Here is an 18674-nt window from a genome sequence, read left to right on the forward strand (position 1 = left end):
CTATCAAACATCGTTTTGCCACACATTCGTCTGAGGGATCGCATTTCGACTGCATTCAGTCTACTAATGTACCTACTGAAAATCAAAATTATCCAATTTACTCCTAGGGAAGACTGAAAACTGGCCGGAGCATTTCGACGTAACGTAACATGTTACGATGCGAGCATTCAGGCGGTCAGTATAACGAGCCGAGCGCTCCATCCATAGTTTCGTATGCTCGCCGCGAACGATGTTACGACGAAATGCTCCGGTCAATCTCCACCTTAAAATCTAGCTACGGTTTATGCAACACCACCTGACCCTACTTAGGCTTCAAATTTATGAGTTTTATAGCCTATGCCTACTTGTGAGTGGATTTCCTCTTTATGTTTAAAGATATTATAATTTCATATTATTCATGAAGGATAATTCTAGGCAAAAACACACGCTCTTTAAATGAAATATACATAAAGCAGGCGTTATAGAGTAGTCAGGTAGACATCCGACTTAAAAACTGACGTCTTGAATTTGATTCTCGCCAATTGTAAAATGAATTCAATGAATATTTCTCTTCAATCGGTCTGGATTTTGTTTCACAACTACTTTTCCTTTTTTTACTGTTTCACCTGCAGTCTCTAAATTTTTCTTGCCTCTGGAATAATCCATAGAAAACAGAAATTCCGGTCCGGTGACAGTTAAGGTTAGGAGTATTCCGAAGTTCGACTCATTAAAAACCAAATTAAAATGGCTTCGAAACCGCAAAAATCTACTAAACAACCCGCAACAAACGAAGAAATATTTGCCGGGTTTCAATCTCTTCGTAATGAACAACGAAGTTTAGTGAACAAACTATCGGAATTAGAAATGGATTTGAATGAACATAAGTAGGTATCTAAGCACATGCCGATAATTTCTCTTAAATAACTGTTAATTTTGCGCATAATGCGGTTAATTTTAACGAAATACTATTAAAACAATTACAAATATCATAGAACAAAACCTTTACTTTACATCTGAAACTCAATAATGCTTAAAGTTCTTTGTTAATTTCTTTGGCAATTCGAGTGGGTATCAAAAAGCATTTATAAATATATCATGCTGAAAAATTATTTGATGTCAGATGTAATAATAAATTATTCTATCAGTCGCTTTTAAAATGTAGCCATAAGTATTAACACGATTATTTTTTTAAATTTCTAGAATAGTTATCGAAACTCTGAAACTAGTAAATGAAGATAGGAAGTGCTTCCGAATGATCGGAGGTGTTTTGTGCGAGCGAACAGTCAAAGACGTGATGCCCGTACTCACTACCAACCGAGACCAGCTCACCAAAGTGATTGCCACTTTAACCGAACAACTTACCAAGAAGGGTACCGAGATTAATGAGTATAAGGAAACTCACAATATCAGGATCCGAGGGCAAGATGAGATTCCACAACAAGAACAGAAAGATTCAGCGCCGATGAAAAGCAACGTCCTCGTGTCTAATAACTAAAGCTCTGTGATGAAGTGATTTGAACTATTTTATAATTAAACTAACACCTCGCTATCGGGCAGAGTCCTAAAAAAATCCATCACCAGAACACATTATACAACGTATATCAAACCATCTTAGTCCAGCCAGAACTTGGCCATTAAGTCTTAATTCAACAGGTTTGAAAGGACAAATTTTCAATTCTATTATTTTTAATTAAAATATATACATACTATTGGTTCCATTCAGACAAAACTCAAATAAAAAAAAAATTACATTGAACTTTCTTAGCTCAAAATATAAAGCATAAAAAACCATTAATATTTATGGTTTTTTAACTTTCAAATAATAGTTTCATTTTTAGTATGTTTGCATTTTGAACAATATTGTTTGAATCCGCTTGCTACATGCCGAAAAATGTAGACACCATGGCGATTACTAGCTTGCAGTGTTAAGCAATAGAGATCCAAAAACCGAATTAACAACTTCTTTGCAAGAATTCATTAGGTAATTCAGTTTTTAGATCAGATCACTCAATACTGATCATGCTAATCAATGCACAAATTCAGTTGCATCATGTGTATCCCGATATATTTAATATCAAAAACTGAAGTTGAAAATATAAACTGAGAAAAAGTAACGATTATCTAATAGCAGTTGATGATTTAGACCTGAATGGAGACAACATTGTAATGATTTAACTAATCATACTGGTGACAGCTTACATATCGTCTTGTTTCATGTTTCACCATAGTGTCGACATGTTTCAAATTCTTTTTACAGAGATGCCTGGAAAAATGTAGCCCATAACCGCATTGTGAAATTTCATTATTAAATTGGAAGTGTTTTATGACTCAATCTGATATGTTATTCGCTTGTGCCCTTTGTTTTCTATTTAAATGTGAAATATTACATTTGTACAAGTGTTATTGTTTATATAATACACAATTTTATAATAAGTGCTGTTAATAATCAAGTACATATTTGGAAATAATAATAAATAATCTTGTAAAGCATTATCTATAACTAGATGGGAAAATATTTATAAAAATTCTACAAATAAACATCATACTCAATTACAAGTTATTGTTCCTTTTCTGATCTCGTGTGTATTCTTCTATATTCCTTCTTTTATACCAGTGATTTGATAAATAAATCTCATTTTCAAATTTCAATAATGTACAAAAATACAAGTTCTATTATTTTTTTAGTAATATATGTACACATCTGTATTTCAGCACTCTAACACTATTTGTGTACCTAATCAATTAAAATTCAGCAAATATTATGGTATTTATAAAATAAAAACACATTTTGGTATGAGACTGCTTTTTTTAATGTTTTTTTTGTTGCTTCCGAACAAAAGTCGTGTTCTGTTTCTCAGAATGTATTTATTTGATCTATTTTTACTAAAAGTTAATCTAAGCTCACATTATTATTAATGAGAAATAAATTTATTCAATTTTAACTGTGTTTTCTTGCTCCAGAACCTTTGCGATTTACCATAAGCATAAAAGCTGGCCAAATGGAATAAATAATACACGAAAAACTGTATTTGCAAAAGATATATTTCTGTAATGAAAAATAAAAATTTATATAATATATATATTTTTCTCAAATAAATTCATATAGTTGATAGAAGTTTCATTTATAAGCTAAACATGTTCCTATCACACCCAGCTCTATATTATAACAATGATCTAGAAAATTTTTAAATTATATATTTTACCATGTAAAAAGTACCACAACCAAAAATAGATTGCAATTTCTTACAGAGTTCCATTTTATTGTATTATAATTAACCAAATGTGTATATATATATATATATATATATATATATATATATATATATATATATATATATTGTATTTTCTGTCATCTTATATATTCGGAAAAGAATGTCACGTACCACACAACTTTTCTTTACAATAAATAACATGAAATTTTAACATCGCAATACATCTTGGAATGCTTTTTTGTAATTTGTAATAGTTTAAAAGTAAGGGTGTGATGAATAAAAACAATTGAAATTGTTTTAATGTCATGGAAGTGTTTGACACTACATAAAGTTTTACATTAAAACATTAATTATAAATATTACATTTTTCAATTTCATAAAATTTTAAACATTTCTGACCAATCGATTTAATCCCCAATCACAAAACCTTTGGTATTAATAATTCCGAAGAAATTTAGACTAACATTTATAGATTCTTTGTATTTTTTCAATCCGCAAAATAAACAACTTAATAAAATATGACTCGAAAGGAATGTTGATGCCCTTTTCCAATATTATTTACATTGAATAACAAATCAGTCTTATTTAAGCTTTCTTGGTTTTTACAAGTCAAAACTAAATTATATATTAAAACGTTTTTTTTTCCTACCAGAATATATATTTTTTTGCTTTCATATGTATATATTTTTAAAATTATTATTTACATATGTAATATTATTACACTTTCCATACTCTTACATGGGTTTTTTGCATATTGTTTCTAATTACCCAAATCAACGAGGCACTTTATTTTAATCATTTTGAATTCTTGAGAAAAGAGAAAAAGACGAGTATCAATTATCATAGATAAAGAAATACAAGAATCATAGATAAACAAGTAAATATCTATTATTTACCTTTAGGTTGGCTATATGTAAAGCTGCCATAATAGTGTTCTTATATGCTATAAAATTTAACACATTATAAAAATAAGTACATATAAAATTGAATGTATCATTCACCCAATACATATATTTCACAAAAAAGCTTAAATATTATATGAATGAAAAAGTGAAGAATATTGAATAAAAAAATAATTGTACTCATATAAGGGGATTATTTATGATTATTTTATGTTGCATTAGGTCACTTTAAATAATATTTTCTGGTGTCCAAATTTTGTTGACAATTTCTAGGTTGTACCACACTAAGGATGATGTAAAGTGATCAACTAAGCCAACCAGTTCTATAAATACCCAAATTTCTCTATTCCTATTTCGATAAACTTCTTTATCTATCTGTGTTGAGATAATCTGAAAGTAATAATTGATAGACAACACATAAATTTGGCCATCTCTGCTTATATCAAAACATCCGATAGGTATATTTGAATCGGCTACTTCTTAGAGGAGCAATTTGAATTTTGAAATGCTATTTTTGTCCACATTCAGACATTTGAAATCTGGCACAATGTCTACTGGTTGGTAAATTGTTGATATAATGTGATAATGTCGATTTTCAGTTGTAAATATATATTTTTAGAGCAGTAAGGTTACATTACGTTTTATTTTATTTTTGGTTAAAATCATCCAAAATAAAAATTATGTATTTGTATAACTAAGGTTCAATCATACAAAACCATACAAAGATACTTCACCGTCATTCAGTTTTCTCATTTGAATCTGCGATGTAATTTTATTTTTATAAACTTAACTTATTTTTGACAATTTGTCACTTGAACCCCTGTGGTTTTCATTCCTTTACATCGTACTACAGCATCTATAACTTATTTTTGTTAGATATGTCGATATAACACATGTTCTGATTAAACTAAACATAAGTGGGATAGAATGGTTCAGTGACTGTAATAGGTTCGGTGTTATATTTGACATAGTGCGATTTTCCTCCCTCTTTTTCGGCAAGCGAAATGTGTTGAATGGAGATATTGTGCGAAACAGACTTACACATGTCGTATATGGTGAGAGCGGCCACCGTAACGGCTGTCAGCGCTTCCATTTCCACTCCTGTGCTCCCGGTGCAGTGAGCCTCCGCAGAAATCACAACATCAGTGTCATTCAATCTCAGGCTTATATTAACGCTGGAGAGGGGGATGTTATGGCAGAGAGGAATAATTTCCCATGTCCGTTTTGCAGCCATTATACCGGCGATTTGAGCAACCGTTAGCACGTCACCTTTTTTAATATTGTTTTCCGTGATTAACTTAATAATTGATGCGCCGACTCGTACACACCCTGTTGCTCTGGCCATCCTTTTAGTGGGTGTTTTCTCTCCGACATCCACCATGCTGGCTCGCCCCTTTTCATCAACATGACTTAGTTTGCCATCTTTTTTATCCGTGGAATAATGGCGTGTCGTCAATAAAGATGGAGATGAACTCACCAACTTGTTTATTGATACATTCGGTGAGGGAATGCGGTATTTGTTTATGTTTATTTTGTTCGATGTCGGATGTGACCGGGTATGTTCGATTGATTCTGTAAATACAGAAAAAGGAATTTGTAAATAATCTTAATTAAATAACATCTTATTTAAAGGTTAATTGAAAATTCAATATGGAAAATGATTAATGAATTCTTCACAGCTTTTTTTGTTGGGGAGCACAATGCATGGAACAATTCACAATCACATTTACAATATATGTATACAGATATAATCTGGTTGTATGAGAGGTAAATATCTGGTGAACCTTTTATTTGATTGTATGGATAGTTGTTAGTAGGGCAAATTTTGATGGACTTTTAAATGCGGCTATAACATTGGCATAAACTGTTATGATTTACAAAATGGTGTCGACTCTAATCTTGATTAAAAAAAAGTGTAAAGTATAAAGTTATAACTTTAAATTTTACTATCTTCGAATTTGACATTTTTATGGATGTCAGTAATACAGTGATACACAATATTGATTTTTATTGGAGTCATGCACTTTGCTATCTCGCACAAATAAAATAAAAAATAAAAAAATAAATTAATGTAACTATCTTATCACTATGTAAATTTAAAGCAGAGGAGTAAACGCGTAGCATTAAAATAAAATTGCATGTTTCATAATTTTACTAACTAAAATGCCTATATTTTAGTAGTTATTTAACCATAATCAAAAACAGTATTGAGTTTTTCAATATGTTTCAAATAATTTTTTTCCCAAAGGGCAGAGCAGCCAATTTAGCAGACTCATTAAAAATAATAAATGCCACATTTATTATTAATCGAAACATGAATTCAACTAAATTCATTTGTTTATGCTCCATGGCATAAAAACATAGATATAATAACGGAATCCAGCTTTACAAATTTTGTACATAAATATGTGTATTTTTTTGACACTTTTTGATGAGCGTGATGAAACAGCTATAACATTAATGAGTTTCGTAGAATCGTAATTCATATTTTGATTTATTTTAATATTAATAGATAATGAAATTATACAAAATACATTAATGCCATTCAATAAATAACAAATTTGGCAATTCACTTCAAAGTGCTGACAATAATTGAGTTTGATGTGAAGTACTTTATAGACCAAATAGCTCTAGACATTTACTATTGGGAAATTTTAATATATTAACAAAATGCAGTTATTGAACAAAAGTTCACAGCATATCCACAACCAGTAACACAAAGTGAAGGTTATATTGATGAAATGATGAAGAATGTAGAGTGATTGGCAATTGCGTGTGAGATGAGAGTGCTGTGAAACTAGTTGTACGTACATCGGGAGTGCTATCCACCAATAAGAATCATTGGTCTATTCTCCATTTGTGATAGATTCAGCATGCCTAAAAATATATACTTTAAATAAAACCCTATTTTATTAACAAACATTGTATGCGTGTGAATGTGTAATTACAAATATTAGCCAATATAAAATCATGCATTTTTAATTTAAGTTTTACTTAGTTTTTTACCACTATTTCTTAAAATCTACTATGACACGTGTATCGATGTATACGGTGTTTAAAAATGATGCGGAATGCATCGATACACGTGTCACAGTAGATTTTAAGAAATAGTGGTGTTTACTAAGTAAAACTTTAATTAAAAATAGATAGATTTTACCACAAAGTGACTGCCGAATCAATTAATGAAATAAAATCATTGTTATGAATTTTTCAATGAAATATTTTAAAGTTTCTTTGAAGAAGCATGTGAATATATTACGTGCTAAAAAAAAATTGCCACGTTGGTATTAATTTGTCTTTACATGGTGAAGTGGAGAGCGCGTTTGGCTACTACACTAGGAGGTACAGGGTTCGATCCCCAGGGGAGTCAGAATAAATATAAGTGAATGCGCACTTGACTGATTTCTTAAGCGCAAGACTTATCAGCTTGCCTTTGTATTATTAACGATTATGATAAGATTACTTCAATTCAAAGCGGTCCGCTTTGCAACACTTGGGCGCATATAAGAACTGAAAGAATCTCTCGATGAGCTAGTTCTTTCAAACTGTAACCATACCCAGGAGTGAGATTTTTTACAATTGAATTTTTACAATCTGCTCCCATTTCCAACTACATTCGCATCACAATTTACCGTAATTTTCTCACTCCTTTACTCCACATGTCCAAACCATCTCAACACCATTTTCTTGATTTTATCGATTATGCTTATCTCAGTCTTACTTTCATTCCTTATTTCACCATTCGAACATCTATCATATCGTTTTGTCGCACATTCATCTCAGAGATTGCGTTTCGACTGGATTCAGTCTACTTTCATCCTTCTTTTGCCAAATCCATGCTTCACATCCATGCATTGGGGTTCGTACCAGGACTTGTATACTGCCAGTTTAACGTTCGCTGTTAGGCTTTTATTTGCTATAACTGATTTCAGTGCACCATTCACTCTGAAAAAATACAGATTTGCAAATACTGTTACTTACATTTGCCTTTTTATATGCCTTTATTTGCATTTTTTTCATAATCACTTTAGACATTTCAGAGATCCACGGAAAAAAACTTTATTAATATATTTTTTTAGGAGACAAGAGAAAATTTTAATGATACATACAATTCTAAGCAAATAAAAAGCTGTTATAATGTTAGCCTATCACAGATTGTTAGGCAAGTATTTTTTTTAGCCACATCTAAAAATGTACATTGGAATGTATTAAAAGGCTGAATATGGTGGATAAATCAAGTACTTGCCGGCATGTTGTTTCTTTTTTCTACTTATGGCCGCTCCTATGAGACAGTTCAAGTCTTCTTCACTTATATTGTTCCTAATGGCGTCTCGCAGACTTACTTCTGCGTTTCCAAACAAACAAACCTGGAAAAATCACATATGTATGTTAATAATAATAATAAAACCCTTATCCGCACCCCAATGGTGCATAGGGCACTGCGTCATATAAACGCAGTGTTATCTTGATCGTTTACACATGAAGGAAAGGTGATCAGCCCTCCGCTTCAGGTACCAGTCCAGGGTAATATTGAATAAATATATATATATATGTATGTTACACACAGATAAAAAAAAATTCAGTGAAATAAATGTAATATTATTTTTTTTTTTTCATTTCACCATAGATGTCTAGTGAAATTCCAGTGATTCATGCACTGTTTCGAATTTGAACAATATATATATAAGTTCCAAGAATTTGAAAAGTATGGTTGTTAATCATGGGTAGAATTGGTGGTAAATTCCCATATTCTTCTTCATCTATGTTGAGATGTCAAAAAAAATTATGAAAAATAACTGCCATAATTGGACATAATCCAGATTTGTGAACAAGTATTTGGACACAATGATAATGTTGTTAATAAATCTAATTCTCAATAACGACAGAAATAAGTCAGATTATTATTGATTCTGTTTAATTTAGAATTATCTGTATCCACACTCTGACTGACTGATGATGGGACGAAACCTATCTTAATGTAGTAAATATGGATGTAAACTAAATATTGGTATATTTACTTTTAAATTTCCATCTGCAGTTAATCGGATACGATTACAGGAGCCACAGAAATGTTCCGACATCGATGTGATGAAGCCAACCCGACCGATGTAACCTGGAACATGCCAGGCCTGGAAAAAAAATTCTTAGAAATTATTTTGCTTTTTTTTTTATTTAAAAAAAGAGAAATATTTGTGTTTTTATTATTTACACAAATATTTCAATTTCATACTATTTCCATGAGCCTGCGCGGCTCATTATTAGAAATAGGTATCAAATTGTGGTAGAGTGAGTTCGAACCGAGAAATTCTGACTAAAGAGTCGACACTAACCATGGGACCACAACCCGACACAGTTTAATATCTAATACTATAATTCTGTAAATGAAAACTGAATTTATTTTTCTACTGTTTGGTTTCTTCTTCTTCAAACTCTTATCCGCACCCCAATGGTGCATAGGGCACAGCATCATATAAACGCCGATCATTAACATATTTGAAGGAAAGGTGATCAGCCCTCCGCTGCTAGTACCAGTCCAGGGTAGTATTGAATAAATATTAGACTCGACAAATCACTTATATTTATTCGACCCACCCCTGGGAATCGAACCCGGGACCTCCAGAACGGTAGCCGAGCGTGCTGACCATTACACTGCGGAGGCGGAGTTTAGGTTTAAAACAAGTTGATTAAGTTAAGTACTTACTTTTGACGTGTCATTGGGAGCATTTTCCAGAGGTGTAAATGTCGGCCATTTTGATTTTATTTTATTTACCATTTCTTTATAACTAATCATCGTATTATCGTTCCAATTATTTCCACTAAATGGCATATATTCTATAAATCTGAAATAATAAAAAAAATAAAGTGAAATGATTGATTTTAAGAAAATATCTAAATCCTATTAGTAGAGCATGTTAAATTCAATAATCCTTCCGAGTGAAAGAACCCTATTCCAAATCACTCATTCTTCATTATTTTGACTGACCCAAATCTTTTAAAAACAATTGATTGTGTTGGCATTCTTTAATAGCAGAATCATCTGACATCTGATGCTCATACCGCCATTGAGAAATGCCAACAAAGCTATTTATTTTTAAAAGATTTTTGTCTGTTAAAAATGATGGCCGACATATTGTCAGATATTTGGTGCTTACATTATTATTATTATTTTTAAATATATATTTATTTACAAGAGAATATATTTTGTACGATTGGTAAGAAAAGTTATGTTTTGTTTTTTATATATTAATTTTAAATCAAACACAATTTATTTGAGTCTACTTAGTTGTATTTTATTAACAAAAACACATAAGAAAATAATATTGTGACAGTTGTTTCCCCTAGTTATGGCATTTTCAAACGAATGTCATTCAAAAACATTCATTTGAAAATGCCATAACTAGGCGAAACAATTGTCACAATATTAATTTTTAATGTGTTTTTGTTAATAAAATAGAACTTAGTAGACTTAAAAATCTGTATTTGATTTAAAATTAATACATAAATTAAAATGGAGTTCTACAAATTAAACGCTAAATCAATAAATATGTTATGTCTTATTATTATTTTCTCTTTCTGTGAGCCTAGGCGGCTCATTATTAAAAATAGGTATCAAATTGTGGTAGAGTGGGTTCGAACACAGAAGCTCTGACTCAAGAGTCCGCGACACTAACCAAGGGACCATAACCCGACACAATGCTGATATAAATGTTATTGACAACTATTTTATTGATTACATTAAATATTGTCCGCCTCCGTAGTGTAATGGTCAGCACGCTCGGCTACCGTTCTGGAGGTCCCGGGTTCGATTCCCAAGGGGGGTAAAATAAATATAAGTGTTTTTTTCACTGTCATATTTATTCAATATTACCCTGGACTGGTACCTGAAGCGGAGGGCTGATCACCTTTCCTTCATGTGTAAACGATCAAGATAACACTGCGTTTATATGACGCAGTGCCCTATGCACCATTGGGGTGCGGATAAGGGTTTTTTTAAATTATTATTATATTAAATATAACATACCTGACATCAACATTTTTATCCTTAGTGAATTCAACAAAGTCACACACTTCATTGTCATTAAAGTCTGTAAAAACAATAATAAAAAAACTATAAAGGATGTAGAGGAATTAAATTTTATAAAACAAAATAAGGTTTATACATTCAATACCTCTCATTACCACACAGTTCACTTTTACGGGATTATATCCCAATTGAAGAGCCAAATCTATTCCAGCCAGTGCTCTTTCAAAACCCTGTAAGAAGAATTGAAACTTTTCATTTCAACAGTAGATGTCTCTAGTGAAGTTCTAATGATTCAAGAACAACGTTTCGAAATTGGTTCATAAGTATAGAATTTCCAAGAATTTAAGTAGTGTGGTTGTCAATAATGGGTAGAGTTGGTGAACATTATACGTGTGTAAAGTGATCACTTAAACCAGCCTATGACGGTTGTCAGCCCCGTAATGCCCAAACTTCCATATTCTTCTTCATCTTTCATGAGATGTCAAAAATAAAATGAAAATAACTCCTATAATTGGAGATAATACAGATATTGTGAACAAGTATTTGGACACACTCAAAATGTTGTAAATAAATTAACTGGTCAAATTATAAGCAAAATAATAAAAATGAAAATGATATTTTCTGGCGTTTCTCATGTGTGTGATTATAATCCAGGATTCGGACCTCACACACTAATAAAAGTGTTTCTGCTCAGTAAAAAAGCTTCTTTTCATCTCATCAATAGATGGCTCTAGTGAAGTTATAATGATTCAAGAACAATGTTTCGAAATTAATTCATTTATATATAACTTCCAAGAATTTAAATATGTAGTGTGGTTGTCAATAATGGGTAGAATTGGTGAACGTTACATGTGTGTAAAGTGATCATTTAAACCAGCTTATGACGGTCGTCAGCCCCGTAAATGCCTAGACTTCCATATTATTCTTCATCTTTGATGAGATGTCAAAAAATAATATTACTCATTATTCTTTTTTTTCTCACCTTGCTCCTAGCCATCTTTTCATATTTTTCTGGTTTGAGGGTGTCCAGTGATATGTTGATGACATCTAATCCCGCCTTTTGCAAACCCACCAGTTGTCTGGTCAGAGTTAGTCCATTGGTGGTCATGGCAACCGTCTCCAGTCCAGAGAGGCTCTTCAGAGATTCTGATAACAAGTTGAAACAAGCAAAATATAACCAGACTTTTTTTTTTTTAATTCCTTCGCATTATACAAACATGACATAAATTCAAATACAAAAAAATATGAATAAAATATAAATACAAAAAAAGATCCCACAAAGGCATGGCCTGTGTGTGGGTATACAATATAATTTAGGTCATAGTAAAGGAGACTGGCAAGAATACAATAGGTATTATAAGTAGAACTAGAATAAAAGTGTTAATATATTGTAAAATACAAAAAATACAAAATACTTGACTATCAGAAAACCAAAATTAAAATTAAAATTAAATTAAAAACTTAAAAACATAAAAAAATATGAAAAAGCATGCAAGTTGGCAAGCATGTACTACATGAGTGATACGTCTACAAGAAAAATGACCTGTCTCTTCAATAAACAATCGAAGCAAAATTTTAAATCTAAACAAACTTAGGTAATTAACATCTAACAAATAGTCTTTGTGAAATAAATTGAACCGTTTTGGACCTATGAAAAATGAGTGTCTTCGAATGAGAGTTTAAACAAGGAAAATATAACCAGACTTTTGTACAATGAAAGCGTATGAAACAAATACAAGGTGGAAAATAAGTAGGTAATTTGAGACGGAATAACTCAAAATTATACGTAATTTGTAATTATTCACAAATTATTGGTCCTGAAAATGGTATCTGTCTACCTCCGTAGTGCAATAGTCAGCACGCTCGGCTACCATACTGGAGGTCCCGGGTTCGATTCCCAGGGGGGGAGGGGTCGAATAAATGTAAGCGATTTTTTCACTCTAGTATTTATTCAATATTACCCTGGACTGGTACCCGAAGCGGAGGGTTGATCACCTTTCCTTCATGTGCTGACAATCAAGATAACACTATGGTTATATGATGCAGTGCCCTATGCACCATCGGGTGTGGATGAGGGTTTGAAAGAGAAAATGGTATTTCTTTCAAGATTTATTCGATGTCTCAAAACAGGTATATATTATTACTATACTTCAATTATAAAAACTAAAAACACATTTGTTTGCTACTACCTCATTTTACCCAATTTAATCACAGTGAAGTGCCCTCCAGGTAGTGGCGCTAAATTTTTTTTTATTTGTATTTAAATTATAAAAACTAAAAACGCATTTGTTTGCTAATTATTTGCACAGTCACTATTTTTCCACTTCAATCACAGTGAAGTGCCCTTGAGGTACAGGTCAAATCTCTTTGTAGCGAATATCGAATTAACCAAATTTCCAGTATAACGGATCTGCAATTCGTCCCCGGAAAACTTCCATATAAAATGTACTCAACCGAAATTCAATGTAGCAAAGCCGATCTCAGAAAAACGAACTTTTTTTAAAAAATTTTAAATGATGTTACAATTAATTTTAAAACATTGAGAAGTCCAAAAGAAAATTTCAGATTTTTTTTATCAAAAATTAAAAACCTATTTGAACTTGCTTTTTAATTCACTTTTCTTTCATTGCTTTTAAATTTATTTTTTCCAATAATGTCTCACAGTTTGAAATTCATAGTTTCATTTCTGTTATGTCGTGTAGTAGGTAAGTACCTATATTGTATTGATCACTGGCCGGAAGATCGGGTGCAGTGTAACAGTAATAACTAATTTTAATTTTCTAATAAGAGTGGGTATAGTAATAATAAAATAATAAAACCCTTATCCGCACACCAATGGTGCATAGGGCACTGCGTCATATAAACGCAGTGTTATCTTGATCGTTTACACATGAAGGAAAGGTGATCAGCCCTCCGCTTCAAGTACCAGTCCAGGGTAATGTTGAATAAATATTACAGTGAAAAAATCACTCATATTTATTCTTACCCCCCCTGGGGATGGAACCCGGGTCCTCCAGAACGGTAGCCGAGCGTGCTGACCATTACACTACGGAGGCGGACAAAGTGGAACGGACGAGGTGGGTATAATATAGCGATAAAATTAATTTAAAATGTGTCATTTCCTATACATCCAGTGTAACGAAATTTCATTATAGCGAAATATTTTTCTAGTAACACTGAGATTTAACCTGTATTATTTTACGAAAATGCCAATGTATAAATAATCCAAATTTATTTTTATTATTATATTTGGAACCAAACTCATTATGAATTTGCACTAATTAAGGCCTCTATTTCCAAGGCAAATTTTCAATCTATTTGATTGTGGCTTACTGATAATGTGAAGAATATCCTTCCTAACGGTCGGCTCTCCGCCCGTGAGACGGATCTTGGTGACTCCTTGCTTCACAAACACCTCGGCCAACTGGAGCAGTTCTTCGGTTGAAAGCAGGTCATTTCTCGGAGTTAGCTTTACGCCCTCAGCAGGCATGCAGTATGTACCTGAAGCAATGTCAAATAATTACTTATTTTTCAACTAAAATTAAATAATATTTTTTGGCATCTCAACATAGATGAAGAAGAATATGGAAGTCTAGGCATTGACGGGGTTTACGACCATCATAGGCTGGTTTAAGTAATCACTTTACACATGTGTATTTGGACACACTCAAAATGTTGTAAATAATCAAAAATGTTTCATTGTTCAATACTCACCATTCTACCTATGATTGACAACCACACTACTCAAATTACTCCTACATATATCATTAATCTCAATGATACTATAAGTGTGAGTTCACTAGAGCCATCTATGTTGGATTGATGAAGCTTTTGTTTAGCAGAGACCCTTTTATTTGGATATATGCAAAACACAACCTCCCAATCATTTTACATACTGAAACGTCTGAAAACGTTTACAATTTGACCATAGAATAAGTATTCCGATCGCAATCACAACGGGGTACAGTGCGACGAAAATTTAGTAGAAAAATGTTAATTTAATGTTAATTTTAAATTGAATAGGGGTTAAAAATTCAGGATGTGAGGATTTGATATTCTATTTTTTTTGTGTTTTTTTGTCCGCCTCCGTAGTGTAATGGTCAGCACGCTCGGCTACCGTTCTGGAGGTCCTGGGTTCGATTCCCAAGGGGGGTAAAATAAATACAAGTGATTTTTTCGCTGTAATATTTATTCAATATTACCCTGGACTGGTACCTGAAGCGGAGAGCTGATCACCTTTCCTTCATGCGTAAAACGATCAAGATAACAAACACTGTGTTTATATGACGCAGTGCCCTATGCACCATCGGGTGCGGATGAGGGTTTGGAGATGAAGATTTTTTTTGTATGGATTTTTGTTACAAGGTTAAACACCGAACACAGTGTTACAAGAATACTATTCACCAATATTATCATAGAGAATATTTGCAAATCACGTATGTCATGACTGAGTAATCATCAATGTCAGACATCATTATTTGCCAATTATTTTAAGTGTTTGTCTACTCAATCATCGAGTCGCAAGTCAAGGACAAACATATATTATTATTATCCATAGTAACGTGAAGAGGGTTGTATCATTCACAGCATGTATAACATACGTGGTTCAGAGGCAGAGTCAGCTAACACACAAATAGAATATGGTCCTAGTTCTTATTGTTATAAAATAATTTTTTATCAGGTAAAAATTTTTTTCGACATTTTCCTCGCCCAAATAGTGCATAGGGTGCCGTGTCAACTTGATCTTTAATTACACAAAGAGGAGGTGATTAATTCTACACTTTTTTTTCTGATTTATGGATATGCAAGTAGTTTAGCTGCCGTGCTGGAAGTCCAGGGTTCGATTCCCAGGGGGGAGGGGTGAAAATAAATATCTGTGGATATTTATTTTCACCCCTCTGGACTGGTCCTTGAAGCGCAGGTGTGATCACATTGCTTTCATGTAAGTAACGATCAAGATAACACTGCATCGATCGAAATTTTGGTGGTTTAAACGAGTTATCATATAAAAAAAATGTTAAAATTGACATCTCATCTGTAGGGTTAAAATCCAGTTGATGAAAATAATATTAATATTGATAAAAAATTTCTAGTTTAAATTTGCGAAGCAAAAGTCCACCTCGGCTACCGTTCTGGAGGTCCCGGGTTCGATTCCCAGGGGGGGTCAAATAAATATAAGTGATTTTTTCAATCTAATATTTATTCAATATCATCCTGGACTGGTACCTGAAGCGGAGGGCTGATCACCTTCCCTTTGTGTGATAACGATCAAGATAACACTGTGTTTATATAATGCAGAGCCGTATGCACCATTGGGATGCGGATAAGGGGTTTGGGTGAAGTTTAAATTTGAAAAAAAAGCCCTAAATTTGAAAAGGATTTGCTTCATAACAAATTTGTAATAAAAATTAATATTAAAATATTCAGTTGATTCTTAATGATTCTACTACTTTTATTTTCTTAAAAATGTTATCAAATGTGGGTTAAACACGTCTGGCTTTGAGCCACTTATACGAGAAACAAGTTATAGTGCTATTCAGTAGTCAGATTGATAACAGAATATAAAATAATCAACGTATTTATATACTATCTCTACGATAGTTAAATAAAATACATACGTAAAATACGGTGTGTGAAAATGATACGGAATGCATTGAAATACGTACCATAATAGATTTTAAGAAAAAGTGGTATTTACCAAGTAAAAATTAAATGTTTAAAAATCAGTCAAGATATAATTCATAAATCAGGTTTTAATTTCAGGTATAATTTTTTTTTTTGACATCTAATCAAAGATGAAGAAGAATATGGAAGTCTGGGCATTTACGGGGCTGACGACCGTCATAGGCTGGTTTAAGTGATCACTTTACATACGTATAACATTCACCAATTCTACGCATTATTGACAACCACACTGCTCAAATTCAAATTCTTACTCAAGTTCTATATATATGAACCAATTTCGAAACATTGTTCTTGAATCACTAGAACTTCACTAGAGACATCTATAGGTAAGAGGAAAAAACACACAGCAAGCGAAAATTAATGACAAAGTAAACATTGAGGCCAACCAATGCAGTGCCCTATGCACTATCTGTGTCTAAAGAAAAATATAAAATATTTTTTCATTTAATTTTTTATTATTTATTTATTATTAATTTTTGCATCCTTAGTTAGCCCTTCACTTATGTCACCCATCGAACATATAACACTTCTATATTCAAGAGTCTGGAGGATTGATCATCCTACCTTCATGTAATCTAGATTCAGTAAACACAGCAGCAATTCAATGCGGTGTCCTATGCATCATTTGGATCGGGATAGAGGCCAGAAGGAAAAATCATAAAATAGCTTTCTCGTATTATTATATGCGGTTTATTGATTTTCCCACACGATGTTAGTTTTCTACATTATAAATAAGAATGTATGGGAAATTTCCACACTTTCTAAATGAAAACTTTCATTTGAGTGAAATCTAAGTTTTACTTGGTGTATATTTCTAAAAAAATAGCAATAGCGAAGAAATATGCCCGTATTTTAAATTTTAAGTATAAAATAAAAGCAAGAAATGTTAAAATGAAATAGTATGTTCTTACATCGTAGATTACATTTTTCAGTCAGCGATATGCGAAGATAAGTATGACGGCGTCCAAAATTGTCAACAAGTGGATCAGGATTAACCTTGTTCAGCTAAAACGTAAAAAAAAAACAATTAAAATATTATTCAGTACACTAAAATTTACGAAAAAATAAAACAACAAAATTACGTTCAAAGAAGGTGCAGATGTAGAGCTGAGAAATTTCAAAGAATATGGAGAATAAAATGAAAAATATTTGTTTCGACATGTCTTAAACAAATATTTTGAAAACATATTTTAAAAATTAAGAGCGATTTATGGCGAAATTATTTAGTTGACAATAAGCACTCGACAGTAACAAACAAAAACAGCGAAAAGAAAACTTTTCCCCTCCGGCCTTATATTTTGTAATTTGACCACAGAAAAATGTAATAGCAGAAACGGAAGCCTTCAGACTATTTGACAAGTAATCAATTATCATAGACAAACATGAATTTAGTAATGCTATTGTGAATAATAATTAAAACGGAATATATCGCATTGAGTCCCTTTATAAAATACTAAAAGGTATACTCTCATTTAAATATATTTAAAAAATACCGATTGATAATGTCATGTGCATGAATAGACCTTTCATCAGTGTTTGGGTACAAATTGCAATCAGGACTCTAGTAGGAACAAAAAAGGTTTTGTAACTGGCGTGATAGGTATTACATACGCTGCGCGCCGTTACTACAAGTGTGATAAAATCCTGGTGACTTATTTCTTAGCTTTTTGGCATTTTAAACGAACTAACTAACTACTTACTATCACGCCGCTTCCCACAGAGGTAGGCAGAAAGATTTAAACGCCACACCACTCTGTCTTTGTAAACATTTTTCATCTCTTCCACGTTCATGCATTCCTTTATACATGCCCACTGATTATTTCGACTCCTTACCTGACTGCTTTCATTAATTTACATGATCAATTTATCTGA

At 32.2% G+C, this 18674-nt stretch overlaps 2 protein-coding genes across 3 annotated transcripts; one reads left to right on the forward strand and one right to left on the reverse strand.

Moving 5' to 3' along the window:
• The first annotated feature begins 643 nt into the window (after nt 1-643).
• Nucleotides 644-2921, forward strand: Pfdn2 (prefoldin 2). The gene is made up of 2 exons (XM_088260079.1): nt 644-863; nt 1180-2921. Exons 1-2 carry the CDS (start codon nt 724-726, stop codon nt 1472-1474), a joined length of 435 nt encoding a protein of 144 aa, XP_088116205.1. The 5' UTR covers nt 644-723; the 3' UTR covers nt 1475-2921.
• A 1924-nt stretch (nt 2922-4845) lies between these two features.
• Nucleotides 4846-18128, reverse strand: Mocs1 (Molybdenum cofactor synthesis 1). Of its 2 annotated transcripts, XM_088260078.1 has the most exons (11): nt 17885-18128; nt 17714-17807; nt 14451-14618; nt 12100-12263; nt 11263-11347; nt 11115-11178; nt 9795-9933; nt 9112-9222; nt 8340-8460; nt 6905-6970; nt 4846-5665 (listed from the first exon to the last, which is right to left on the reverse strand). In XM_088260078.1, the coding sequence occupies exons 1-10, from the start codon at nt 17987-17989 to the stop codon at nt 6915-6917; spliced, it is 1107 nt and encodes a 368-aa protein (XP_088116204.1). In that variant the 5' UTR covers nt 17990-18128; the 3' UTR covers nt 4846-5665; nt 6905-6914. The 2 variants fall into 2 exon arrangements, with proteins under 2 accessions (XP_088116204.1, XP_088116203.1); XM_088260077.1 differs by lacking the exon at nt 6905-6970 and having other exon boundaries at nt 17885-18123.
• Between the last annotated feature and the right edge of the window lie 546 nt (nt 18129-18674).

Source organism: Brachycentrus maculatus, unplaced genomic scaffold (assembly GCF_059751285.1).
Source record: "Brachycentrus maculatus isolate JH-2025_06_01 unplaced genomic scaffold, ASM5975128v1 h1tg000124l, whole genome shotgun sequence".
NCBI lineage: Eukaryota > Metazoa > Arthropoda > Insecta > Trichoptera > Brachycentridae > Brachycentrus > Brachycentrus maculatus.

What these genes read in the sequence shown, in the direction of transcription:
- Mocs1 (XM_088260077.1), bottom strand. Translation starts at nt 17,989, where the DNA reads ATGTTTTCAAAATATTTGTTTAAGACATGTCGAAACAAATATTTTTCA. An exon ending in CATCTGCACCTTCTTTGAAC is followed by an intron (nt 17,808 to 17,884) that starts GTAATTTTGTTG and finishes TTTACGTTTTAG; the next exon opens with CTGAACAAGGTTAATCCTGA. An exon ending in AAAAGATGGCTAGGAGCAAG is followed by an intron (nt 11,348 to 12,099) that starts GTGAGAAAAAAA and finishes TTCTTCTTACAG; the next exon opens with GGTTTTGAAAGAGCACTGGC.
- Pfdn2 (XM_088260079.1), top strand. Translation starts at nt 724, where the DNA reads ATGGCTTCGAAACCGCAAAAATCTACTAAACAACCCGCAACAAACGAA. An exon ending in ATGGATTTGAATGAACATAA is followed by an intron (nt 864 to 1,179) that starts GTAGGTATCTAA and finishes TTAAATTTCTAG; the next exon opens with AATAGTTATCGAAACTCTGA.